Source organism: Bison bison, unplaced genomic scaffold (genome assembly GCF_000754665.1).
Source record: "Bison bison bison isolate TAMUID 2011002044 unplaced genomic scaffold, Bison_UMD1.0 scf7180017864533, whole genome shotgun sequence".
Lineage (NCBI taxonomy): Eukaryota > Metazoa > Chordata > Mammalia > Artiodactyla > Bovidae > Bison > Bison bison.
In genome coordinates this window covers 8,472,621-8,486,074 of record NW_011495082.1, presented here as the reverse complement: position 1 = coordinate 8,486,074, position 13,454 = coordinate 8,472,621, and the positions used below count along the sequence as shown (strand labels likewise).

General features: G+C 39.4%; 1 protein-coding gene across 1 annotated transcript in view; it reads left to right on the top strand.

Moving 5' to 3' along the window:
• Positions 1-13,454, top strand: part of KIAA0825 (KIAA0825 ortholog) — a 429,492-nt gene that overhangs the window by 159,109 nt on the left and 256,929 nt on the right. Inside the window, exon 13 of the mRNA XM_010831930.1 lies at positions 1,009-1,119. Coding sequence (XP_010830232.1) covers positions 1,009-1,119 — 111 coding nt within the window. The remainder of the gene's footprint in view (positions 1-1,008; positions 1,120-13,454) is intronic.

The following is a 13,454-nucleotide window of genomic DNA, read 5'->3' as shown; positions in this document are numbered from 1 at the left end:
AAAATGGCTTTCAAAGAGGAGATCTATTAAAAGTCTAAAAAAATGTCAAAGTATCTTTAATGAGAAGGTGTTCAATTTGGCCAGACAAACAGTGGAGAGGCAGGTCAAATTTGGGAATGTGAGGATATAAGAAACAGGAAGGAGGATGTAAAGACAGGGATGGGTTTTCAAAGTGGAATTCCTTTCTACATATTATTTAAAAAATGCTATTGCTCTTGTACTCTAGATGAAGAGGGACAGCACCACTTCAAACAATTCCATTTCTCAAATACTCCCAGTTGTGACTCTTAACTCTATGCAGGAAGGCAAATATAGTTTTCTGTTATTATAAATATTTTATTATCCAAGCTATCTACTAAAGATTTTATGTAACAAATCCTTTCGTATTACCTCAAGATTTATTGTTGAATTGGGGCCAGCCTAGAAAAATGTTACAGTTACTTCTCCAAAGGTAGTTGTAGACCAGTTATTCTGGCCAAATTGTTCTAATTTTGAAGTCACCGTCCTATATTTTACAGTTAAATTCTTCTTTATTTGCCTTCTGTAAGCCCATAGGAGCATAAAAAATTAATTATAAATTATTGTTAATTGTTTAATATTTATATATCATTTTAAAGAATAAAAAGAAGTACCCTTATGCTAATCATTTTTACAGTATTGAAGCAAAAATGACAAAATATTGACATTTATTAGGTTCCAGGTGAGGGAGGGCGAAATGAGTGGTATTCATTTTACCATTTTGATACATTTTTTATAAATTTCATAATGTGAATCTTTTAAAAAATGAAATGATAATGGTATCATCATATCTTCCCAAGTGTAAAGATTGTTTCACAGAGGCCTCTGAATCATCTGTTAAATTATAAATACCAAGTGGGTGCGTTTGTTCATTCTAGCACAATACTGTTTTGTATAAAATCAGTTAACTTTAAATACTAAGAAAAAAATGGGTTCTGATGGTCTTAATATTTCCTGTATATTCTGAAATAATGATTTTTATTTCACTAGGACTTTTCAGCATGGCCTGGGCGATTCTTCTTCAGATTCCTTGAAGCCAATTTTCAAGCAACCATTACATTGGCTTTCCTGTATATCCCATTTCTACCCTTCTTTACTCAGGTGAGGACCTGTAAAAACTATACCATCAATGGTTCTTTGATTCCTTTGACATTTAATAGAAACTCTTATCCATGGAGGTAAATACATCTTACAAAAAGAACTCAAAACTTTTGATACTACACAGGTAAGTAAAGAGTGTATGTCCTTTTTGAGCCCAAGAAGCCAAGATACAGGCCTCACAATCATGCTCCTAACATAGCTTTACTAAAGTGATAGAGAAATGTGAATTTTTTGGAATTTAGTTTTTATTTTAGCCAATTGCCTAGCCATTTTAAAATTCATTCTTGATCTATGACTGGGGATGTGACAGTTCTCCAACTAATTGTCAAAAAAAAAAAAAGCAAAAAAAGCAATAATCTTGGATAATTCATGTAACTCACTCAGAGCCTGAGGTAAGAGTTTTGAGAGAGGAGTAACTTTTAAAATTATGAATAGGGTCTTTCACTTTTATTATTTAATCAACGGCATTTAAACGTAAGAAAAATCATTTAAAGCATGAAACGTACTTCCAGAGTAATCTGATGACATTTTGTGGCATTACGTGTAATGTCAGTTTGAGTCTTTGCTGAATATATCATTGGAAAGTCCCTTTCCTTGGTATCTGTGAATAAATATATCATGTAGAGCTGAAGGAGATATTGTTAATTCTTGCACATTCTTGATTCATCTTGGAAATACACTGTTAGTGATCTCACCATATAAATGGACTGGCTGTATTTCTCTCTTGAAGAACAAGAGTCCCACCCGGAAAAAGAGGGCAAGAAAACCTCTTTCAGAAGTCTCTACAGACACGGTAAAGGTTAACTGCTTACCTGTCGTGTGCCTGTCCCCTTGCACGTAATGGGGAATCCGAGATTAATGAGATATTTATCCTCCTACCTTCAAGGACCTCAAAGTATTGTTATTTGACTTACATATAAAATATTTTCACCATCCCTGAACAATTCCTTATGACTGATCCCATCAATTCCTTATGATGAAAGCCTTTAATACTCTGTCATCTCCATACGCTGCAGCTGGCATGAAAATATACTCTTATGTCTTTGAGAATTAAAGAACTGACTTTGATATACATTAGTGCAAACACCTGAAGGAACTGGATCTTTTATAACGTGACTTAAGCAAACAGCATGTGTCATTGTGATGAGTTCTCAAACTTCTAAACATACTTGCTCTCATGTTACGATCACATTTGCTTTAATCTATCTTTATTATCTGCTTTTATCTTAACCTGTAATCATTGGAGTTACTTCTTTAAGCATAGCTCTGGAAGAATTCCACCTCCAGGTTTGTTCTGTTCAGCCATCTAGAGCCTGGGGAGTCAGAGGGTCAATGGGTTTATCTTTCAAATGCCTTTTCATGTAACAAGACTTTTCTTTATTTCTGCTTGATTATGGCAAGCTATCTTTACTATGACCTTCAAAAAAGACTAGAACATGCTGGTAACTACGCAGCTCACAGTGGAAATGCAACCGGATATGTTTTCTGGAGGGCAATATAATAAACTGTATCAAAAACCTTAAAAATATTATAGCCCTTTATCCAGCAATTCTATTTCTAGGAATCAATCATAAGAATTAATCAGAGCTGTTGAGAAAGTTTCATATACAAGGATATTCATCAATGTATTATTTGTGAAAGGAAAAAATGGAAATGAATGTCTCACAGTATGCAATTAGACAACTCACTTATGGATTAGCCGTGTGATAGACGACTGTGGAGTCATTAAAAAGGTTGATTTTGAAAAATATTAAATGGCAAATCATTGCAATTTATAGTTATGGGAAAACTGCAGCTTAGTAATGATGCAGTAATCAAAGCCAACCCAGGCTTCAGAGTGATAACTCTCAAACTGACATGCCCAGTCCTTCGTGAACGTTATCTCTTTCAAGCCTCACACCCAGTCTGTGAAGTCTGCTTTCATGGAGAGTAAAGTGATGTGCAGGTAGCAACTTGCTGAAGAGAGCTGTCTAAATCTAGGAGACAGACTCTGAAGCTCAGCTTGTCTGCTCCTAAAGCCCAAGCACCAGACAGCTGCCCCTCCACCGTTCAAAGGGAGAGCAGTTGAGGGTGATGTTAACAGGCATTTAAGAAAAACCTAAGATTGTCAGTTATTCATTGTGTAAAGTATCTTTTTATGGTTCTACTTGCAGGAGCTCTGATATACTAACCTATATGGTGTTTACCTGAAGGAGGGATCTAGTGTAAAATCCCCCAAACTTACAGGTTATGAGAACCCCTGTTTCCCAAGGGATGAACACGTATTGGAAGATGGGACACAATTGAGATATGCCGAACATACCAGCTTCCCAGGTGGTGGTAGTGGTAAAGAACCTGCCTGCCGATGCAGGAGACATAAGAGACATAGGTTCCATCCCTGGGTGGGGAAGATCGCCTGGGGAGGGCATGGCAACCCACTCCAGTGTTCTTGCTAGAGAATCCCATGGATAGAGGCACCCAGGGGCTACACTCCATAGGGTCACAAAGAGTCAGACATGACTGAAGTGACTGCACCCACACATGCACAAGCTATGCCATACTACTCTACGTATAGCCCGAAAATAGGATGTATAGAAAAACAAATATTGAAAGGGTATATGAACTCTACATTAGAGAACTTTTACTTTGCATCTTTGTATTATAAGATTGTGATTGATTTTAATTTTTATCTGTGCATTTTCCAAATTTCCTGTAATGAAAGCAGCTTAATTTTATTAAGGTAAAAATAAATTTTTAAATGAAAGAGAAACCTCATTTTTTGGAGTTCTTTGATCTACATGTATTACCCTAGAGCCTCTGTACAGAGGATTTCTAGCTCTGGGCACTTCCTTTACTCCAGTATCCTGTGTCTGGCTGTCCATATTTCTTGAGCTAACCACCATATTACTGGAAATCCAGCGTGATGTCCTCACGGATCCTTCTTTTTACTCTTCCCTTGTCCTCTCAGCATGGTGTCTTTTCTATTAGGAGCACACCAGGCATCCCTATCCTTCACCTCTCCCAGAGCTTGCTCAAACTCATGTCCCTTGAGTCAGTGATGCCATTCAGCCATCTCATCCTTTGTCACCCCCTTCTCCTCTTGCCCTCCATCTTTCCCAGGATCAGGGTCTTTTCCAGTGAATCAGCCCTTCCCATCAGATGGCCAAAGTATAGGAGCTTCAGCATCAGTTCTTCCAATGAGTATTCAGGACTGATTTCCTTTAGGATTGACTGGTTTGATCTTCTTGCTGTCTAAAGGATTCTCAAGAGTCTTCTCTAGCACCACAGTTTGAAAGCATCAGTTCTTTGGCGCTCAGCCTTTTTTATGGTCCAACTCTCACATCCATACATGACTACTGGAAAAGCCATAGCCTTGACTATATGGATCTTTGTCAGCAAAGTGATGTCTCTGCTTTTTAACACACAATCTAGGTTCCATAACTTTCCTTCCAAAGAGCAAGCATCTTTGAATGTTATGGCTGTGGTCCATTGAGCTCTCTGTTGCCTGTTCCTAGTGTATTATCACATTCAATTGATTCATCCCCATAGTTCTTTTAGATCCAGTCAGTCTTTCTCTCCAACACATCACAACAACCTTGGTCCATTATTACTATGGACTATTTTTACTATTATTTAATATGTTTTATATTAAATACCATTCTCAGGAAAGGAAATGGCAACCCACTCCAGTATTCTTGCCTGGAGAATCCCACAGACAGATGAGCCTGGTGGGCTACGGTCCACGGGGTCACAAAGAGTCGGACCCGACTGAGGGACTAACAACAACAAAAATACCGTTCTACCGCTCAAGAAGAGCCTCTGCCTCTCCCACCCTGCCTGGCTTGTTTCCTGGGGCACCCAGCACTCTTCTCTGCTCTACTTCTCAGTCTCTTCTCTTGTCTTTAAGACATAGTTATTCTACAGTTTTTGCTTTTACTTATTGCCTGTCCTTAGCTTTCAGTCTTTTTTTTAATCTCATTTTCTCTCCTGAAATGCCTTTGTTTCTCTCTTTTGCCTTTTTGAATTCCGCACACAAGTACAGTATGAGCCCCTCTACCCTGACTTCCTGACAGTTATTCTCTCTAATCTTCCTATATAATCTGCTTAGGAAGACCCGATCCACATGATTTATGATCCAACATGTTCAGAGGAGTGGTACAGTCAGAGGAAGCCAGGATAGCAATAAAAGTAATTTCAGAATAACTCATCTTATTGATTTGCATCTGTCAAGCATTGCAGTGGGAATTCCTAGGCTACCATCATGTAACCTTAAAAATTTCACCTTTCCCTTTCCTCACATATATCAGCTGTTTCTGTGTTTTTACCCCGCAAATTAGGCTCCAAACTCCATCCCTCACCTTAGTAACTAAAATGAACTGTTCAGGGAAACACATATGGGTTAAATAATGAAGAACTGAAAATAGATTGTGATTTTTATTTTGAAAGGGTGAGGCTGAGACAAAATATTTAATTATGATGCATCTTAGGAATTTAATCACCTATTTGCTTATTTATTTACAGCTGTGCATTGTTTCAGAGAGATTTAAGTTGACTTTTAACAATATTAAGTATATTAAGATAATGAATTAAAAGTAAGTGAGAAGGAAGAGGCAGAGCAAGGAGGACATAAGATTGAGACTTACAACAAGAGTTACAGATGCATAAATAGCTGTATGCATCATAGATTTGTCTATAGGATTTCTAGAGAAAGCCTATGAAGTGTATAAATTGGTAAAAATAGAATTGTTCATGTTCTTCTAGAACTCCTGGAATAGTTTAGAAGAGTTTACTTTAGGGAAAGTATATGTATTTTCAAGGCAATAAGTAAAATGTACTGTATTCATTATCCCTAGCAGTAGTAGGCTAGCAATGTGAGTTGATTTAGAAAGGGCAATCAGTTTCATACTAGATTAAACTAAGGCATGTGGAGAATATATTAATCTCAGGATTGATACTATGACAGCATATTGTGCTTTCATATAAATGTTGAAGAAAAAACATTATCTTAGTCAATTATACCATTGTTGCAGTATAATGTTTTTTATTTATTTTCCCAACTTTCATCATCTTGTGGTTCTTTAAATATTTCCAAATACTTTTCAGGTCTTCCTTAGCTAAGTAGGTCATAACCATACACTGAATCCAAGTAGCATAATCAGTGTGAGTAAACAGTCCATTCATTTTACACTGCTCATTTTCTTTTATGATGACAACATGATGTTTTGATTCATGGCCAGTCCATTCTGAGCTGTAGATATTTCTTCCTACTATGCTTTTGTTTTCATTATGGTTTTACTCAATGTAATCCTGTTTTGGATTCATATCCTTTTTTTCGCCACTGCCTAAATATTAAGCTACCTTTAGCTTCATTATACTATATGCCATGTGAGTCTTTTCCTTTGTGCAATTTACCAAGATGTATTCACTTCATCCTTTCAGTAAATGCATTTTAAAATTTTTCTCCAAGTAAGGCATGTGCTAGGTGTTAAAGGAAAAAGATGGGCAATAAAATTTCTCTGTCTCCTTTGCAGGTTCATCTACTTTGGCCATTAAATATTGAGCATCTTTAGCATTCTATCATAGAACCTTTTCTAGGTGAAGTCACACATGCCTGTGGTTTCATGTACTTTGAATTGCCCCCAAATCCATATCTCTAGTTTTAATCTCTCCTAGGACTGCAGACCTACTAACTCGTGTGTGACTCATACATGAATGTCTTCTTTAGATTTATACCCAGTGAACACACACAGACCTCAAGCTCAATATGACCATATTTGAACTTAGGAAACTCCCCTCCCAACTGATCCTCTTTTATTTTATTTCCATCTTGATTTATTGTACCTGCACGTGGTTGTATAGAGGCTTCCCAGGTGGCCCGAGTGCTAAAGAAGCCACCTGCTAATGCAGGAGACAGACACGGGTTTGATCCCTGGGTCAGGAAGATCTCCTGTGGAGGGGGTCATGGCAGCCAACTCAAATATTCTTGCCTGAAGAATCCCATGGACAGAGGAGCCTGGTGAGCTACAGTCCATGGGGTCGCAAAGTGTCGGACACGACTGATGCATTTTAGCACACATGCACACACATGGTTGTATAAGCCTGACACCAGGAGGCATCCTGAACACTTCCCTCCTTTTCTCCAAGAGATCCAGTTCATACTGCTGCTGAGTCACTTCAGTCGTGTCCGACTCTGTGCGACCCCATAGACGGCAGGCCACCAGGCTGCCCTGTCCCTGGGATTCTCCAGGCAAGAATACTGGAGTGGGTTGCCATTTCCTTCTCCAACCCATGAAAGTGAAAAGTGAAAGTGAAGTCACTCAGTCATGTCCGACTCTTAGCGACCCCATGGACTGCAGCCTACCAGGCTCCTCCGTCCATGGGATTTTCCAGGCAAGAGTACTGGAGTGGGTGCCATTGCCTTCTCCCAGCTCATACTAAGTCTAGTTAATTTTAGCTCCTAATATCTGCTATCCATAGTGCCACCCTTGCCTTAGTGCTTCGTCTCTTTCCTGACTACTGCAATGACACCTCTGTTTCCTCCTATGTATGTGTTGGCTTCCATTTCTAATATTCTCCAAACTACAGCCAGAGACTTCTCAAATCCAAAGCTATTTTCAAAACTAAATTTTATCATTCACGAATTCCTCTTTATCCTTCAACATGCACACAAAATTTACCATGGCCTGTAAAACCTACGTAGATGTGGCTCACCCATCTTTGCAACCTTTTCTCATACCACACTAGCCTGTGATTTTTGCTTTTCACTCATTAGCCTTTTTTACACTTTCTTGCCACAAAATATTCCTTTTTGCCACAGGATCTTTGCACATGCCTTACCTTACCCTGAAAGGCCTTCTTCTTCTTTCACTTAGTTAATGTCAATGTAATTTCATATCTCAGCTCTGGCGTGACTTCTGTAGGGAAGCTTTTCATCAACCCCAAAGACTAGTTTACTTCTTACTACATCTTCTAGTAGCATTGTGTGCTTTTCCTTGATTGAGTTTTCATAGTTGTAATTTCATCTTTATTTGTATGACCATTTAAACTATATATGTATTCCCCACTAAATTCTGTAAAAATAGCGACTTTTTTTTTTTTTTACTTATTGTTGTGTCTCTGTCACCTTGCACCTAGAAATCAGCCAGCAAATATTAGTTTACTGAATAAGTGGATTAAGGAACAAATGAGTTATTGTAGCATAGTTTCAGATAGTACCACTTTAAATGGTACATTTAACTCTTTTCAAACATTTGATCTGAGTGGTAAAGCTCAGTGATGGGAAAAATGGTCTATTGAGGAGGTGTCTTCTAGTAACCTAGGGCTGAACATCTGGGGAGGAGGACAAAAGAGAACTTTGGTCTCCCAGCAGCTGCTGTCAGGCTGTTCCACAGCACTGAAGAAAAAGGCTTAGAGAACTTGTACTCTGATGAGATGCCAAGCTTTGACATAGAGCCAACAGTCAGGGGAGAAGTAATGAGAGATTTTTGAACACCAAAGCTCTTACATGGCTGTTCCAGAGTGTGGATGGACAAGCAGCTGGATCTTTGAAAAGATTTTCAGAGAAAAAGCCATGTTTGTGGAGCAGTTATTAAAAGAAGTGAAAGTGTCAGGTGAGCTGGATACTTGATGAAGCTACATATTTCTTCATATCTTTCCTTTTCTATTATGGCTTGAATGTATTATATAAAAAAGAATATAGCAATGGAGCCAGCAATGAGAAGATAAAAGACAACTATAGGTTTTCAGATTAGTCAGACAGGTTTGCAGACTTGTATAGTTTTGTAATTTTGGAAAGTTAAATAGCTTGTATCTTTGTGAGGAAATTGAGATATAAATACAATATGATCATATCTATCCACCTGAAAACAGGGTGCGATACCATGGTCTACTTCTCATGGTCTTGTAACATCTTTTCTTAGCTTCTGAGATATTCCCATGACAGAGTCATGAGGATTTAATTAGCTAGATGCCTACACAGCACCCACCACGTAAGTGCTTACTTAACAGTCATTCAATGCTGCTGTGTTAGGAAAGAACTATGTTTCAGAAAGTGGCAGATCTTATCAGTTATCCAAACATGTTAAAAAGCCAACTCGAAGTGTGATAAAGTGGAAAGATTATTGAACTACTTTCTCGTGGGGTCTCATATCAGAAGTGTGATGTCAGAAGAGACCTTTCTTGAACTCCTCTAATAAGGTATTATTATGTGGTAGACAAGGACCAGAGAAGGCAGTGGCACCCCATTCCAGTACTCTTGCCTGGAAAATCCCATGGGTGGAGGAGCTTGGTAGGCTGCAGTCATGGGATCACTACGAGTCGCACACGACTGAGCGACTTCACTTTCACTTCTCACTTTCATGCATTGGAGAAGGAAATAGCAACCCACTCCAGTGTTCTTGCCTGGAGAATCCCAGGGACGGGGGAGCCTGGTGGGCTGCCATCTGTGGGGTCGCACAGGGTCAGACACTACTGAAGCGACTTAGCAGCAGCAGCAGCAGCAGCAGCAGATAAGAACCAGTAATAGTTAAAGGACCCCAGAGAGATAACTTCTGGTCCTCTAAAGGGATGGTTGAGTGAGTCAGTAGGATCCAGTATCTTAGTGCCCCAGGTGCTAGAATAGCACTTCTGGGGGAGTTCAGAAGTAATCGTTGGCATGAAGTATTGTTTTTAAAATTAAAATTAGATTCTCACATGTTTTTTAGAAATAAGATACACTAACTTGTGTAACTCTAAAGTGTGAAGCTGGGGCTATGAATTTGGGGCACTAATATATCTTCAGATGATTTTTGAGAAATAGGGTCATCCTAAGTGAAAAAGTTTAGTTTACTGAAATCAAGAAATAATTTAGGTCTTTACAGGTCAAACACTTGTTCTTTAAGTTGTGTACCCATTATTGTAGATACTGTCAACTCTGAAAAAAATGAGACTGTGTAAGAGTATCCATCTACCTAGGTGGATAAAGTTATTAAAAATCAAAGCAAACCCTATATATAAATGTGCAGATGAACCCTGTCTTATTTCTATTTATTGAATCATCTGTAATTATAAAGATCATAGAGACTTGGCTATACCCATTATATAGATTAAAATGTATGCAAGCATTTTCAATGTTATAAGTACATATAATTTGTACATTCTTGATTGAAATGGTGCAGCAAATATTTTGGATTTTTTATCTCCTCAAGCTCTTTTCCTAGGTACTAAAGAGAAAGATGATAGAACTGCTTTAAATATTTGTCTTATTTTCCTAGCACGATTTGGAAGGATTAGTTTTGGAAAGGCAAAAGTAGAATGGTAATACAGCTTTTCCTTCTCTGCTTTCATTTTCCTACTTTAGGGCTTTTACTCGGTTTCTCTTTAGTTATGCCCTTGCCTTTGTTCTCTGAATCATTTAACTTACGGTCTCTGGTATAAATTTGACCCAGTAATCCATGACAGGAACCATCTGGTCAAAATCAGTCCCCCATTAAATAACATGGCTCCAATTTGGGAATCAGCCTTGAGACCACAAACCTGAGTTTGGGTCAAAAATTTGGTATCCTCAATCAAGGAAGTTGAATAGAGCCAAACATCCTCAAGGCTGAAAATTACAACATACCCACCAAATATCAACCAGGTTGAATGAAAGAAACACAGGGTAGTGGAATAGCCAAGGATTTTAAAGTCAGGAAAACCTGGGTTCAAAGTCCAGTTGCCATGTTTATTAGCTAAATGACCTTACTGTATTTTCTCAGTTTTCCTGAAACAAACACTGAGATAAATCCCAAGTGCCTCCATGCATGTCTTATTTTCTGTTGTTCAGTCGCTCAGTCGTGTCCGACTCTCTGCAACCCAGTGGACTGCAGTATGCCAGGCCTCCCTTTCCTTCACTAACTCCCAGAGTTTGCTCAAGCTCATGTTCATTGAGTTGATAATGCATCTAACCATCTCATCCTCTGTCGCCCCCTTCTCCTCTTGCCCTCAATCAATCCCAACATCAGAGTCTTTTCTGGTGAGTCAGCTCTTCACATCAGGTGGCTAAAGTATTGGAGCTTAAGCTTCCATATCAGTCCTTCCAATGAGTATTCAGGACTGACTGACTTCAGGATTAACTGTTTTGATCTCCTTGCTGTCCAAGGGACACTCAAGAGTCTGCTCCAGCACCACAGTTTAAAAGCATCAATTTTTTAGTGCTCAGCCTTCTTTATGGTCCAGCTCTCACATCCATACATGACTCCTGATGTCTTATTTTATATTTCCCCAAGAAGCAGTCCTCGAGACAAGGATTGAGGTGAGAATAGTTTATTTTCTAAGTGGAAGAAACACTCGATGGGAGTAGATGAGACAAAGAAAGACAGCAGATCAAGAGCAGTGTAATCATAGGAGTAACTGGAACTTAAACCTTCTGGGGAAATTCTTGGAGCCAGTTTGAAAGGCATCTCACAGAGTTATTCTGCCAAAGGAACAAATATGCTGATGAATTTATTAGAAACTTTCTTCAGTTATCGGCTGAAGGGTACTCTGGAGGTGTTAATTTGCTGGCACTTCCAACCTGCCTTGTTGGAAGGTAGAGAAATGCAGATTCTGACAGCATAAGGCAGGTCAGTGCCAACTGAGTGGGAAGGGCAAGAGGACGTGGGGACACTGACATTTGGGCTAACCCTGGTACCACTGACATCCGCTACTCGTTATTTAAGTTCTCTGGACTTTATCGTTGATTCTTCAAGGTGTGATGGCTGGTGGAAAAAAAAAAAACAAAAACAGTTTTATTATTCTTGAGTTAATGGGACAAACTAGCATATCCCTGGCTGTCGTTATTCCTGAGTCTGCAAGTTCTCATCATCATTATATTCCTCTACCACTTATTCTGGCTTCCCCTCCCCCTCGGTCATCTGTTGAGTGTGTTGCTTACCTAGCACAGACGTTGAGACCCTCCTTGAGATGCTGAACCATGACTGCCATTCCTTGATCAGAATGTGGTTACTTCGGCCACCTACTTATGCTTGTTAGCAGTCATGAGAGCATCATTTCTTGACTCCCTGGTGAATCCCTTGACATACAAATATATGCCTCCCTGCTCCGCATGTGCAGTAGCAACTCTAGCTCCTCGGTGATAATCAGAGTTATCACCCTTACCGGTATAGTGGCTCCTTTCTTTGCCTGCTAGACTACTGGCATGGGAATCCAAAAATAACTGGATGATGGCAGGTATAACATTATATTTAGTAGAATTTTTCATGGTCCCCTGGTAGGGGTTGCCTTCCTAAACTCACTCCACCATAGACACCAGGATCTCCACTTCCCCAGACACTGTGGGGAGTTATGGGAATGGAAAACATAAATCCCCAGTGGATAATCAGGAGCTCTGGTGAGAAGGTGGCTTCTAGTATCCTTCAGAGAGAACTCTCACCCTTGGCTCCTGGATTTATGTAGTTTATCTCTTAGGGACGTGGAACCATATAATGGCTGTTAATTTAAAGTAAATATCTAGTCTTGAAAAACAGCACCCAACATCACTTGGTTTTATCCCAAGCTGTGTGTTTCAGAGTCTGTTCTAATGTTCCCCTATTCTGACAGCTTCTGCATGTTTTGTGTATAGTAGGGGCAGGGACCCCCAAGGTCATGTGACCTGAACAGTGAGGCTAATTGTATTGTAGTCTGACTTTCCTTTGGAGAAGAAAAAGGCACCCCACTTCAGTACTCTTGCCTGGAAAATCCCATAGACTGAGAAACCTGGGTAGGCTTATAGTCCATGGGGTCACAAAGACTGGGACACGACTGAGCAGCTTCACTTCACTTCACTTCACTGACTTTACTACAGTCTTTTCTTACCCTGTGCTCCATGCACAGCTGTGGTTGAAAGTCAGGCCATTGTTCACTTATGGGTCTAGCATTTTTAAACTTTATACTGCAGTGTGACCACATGCTTAAAAATTGCAGAAATTGCAGATGAACTACTTGATGTGCTAGGCTTAGTTGCTCAGTCATGTCCAACTCTTTGCAACACCATGTCCATGGGGCTTCTCTAGGCAAGAATACTGGAGTGGGTTGCCATGCCTGCCTCTAGGGGATCTTCCTAACCCAGGGATCAAACTCAGGTCTCCCACAATGCAGGCAGATTCTTTACCATCTGAGCTACCAGGGAAGCCCAAGAATACTGTAGTTGGTAGCATATCCCTGCTCCTTGATATATTTTCATAAAGTAAACACACCCAAATACAACCAAGATTTTTCACAGTGATTCCATAATAATTTGTTAGTTTCATAAACAGGTAATTTTTGAGCCCCTTTATTGCCTGGATTTGAAAGAGTTCTTAGGCCTCTTCATGCCCAGAAATGCAGCACTGTATGAGTATAAGCCTGATATAACCCAGCCA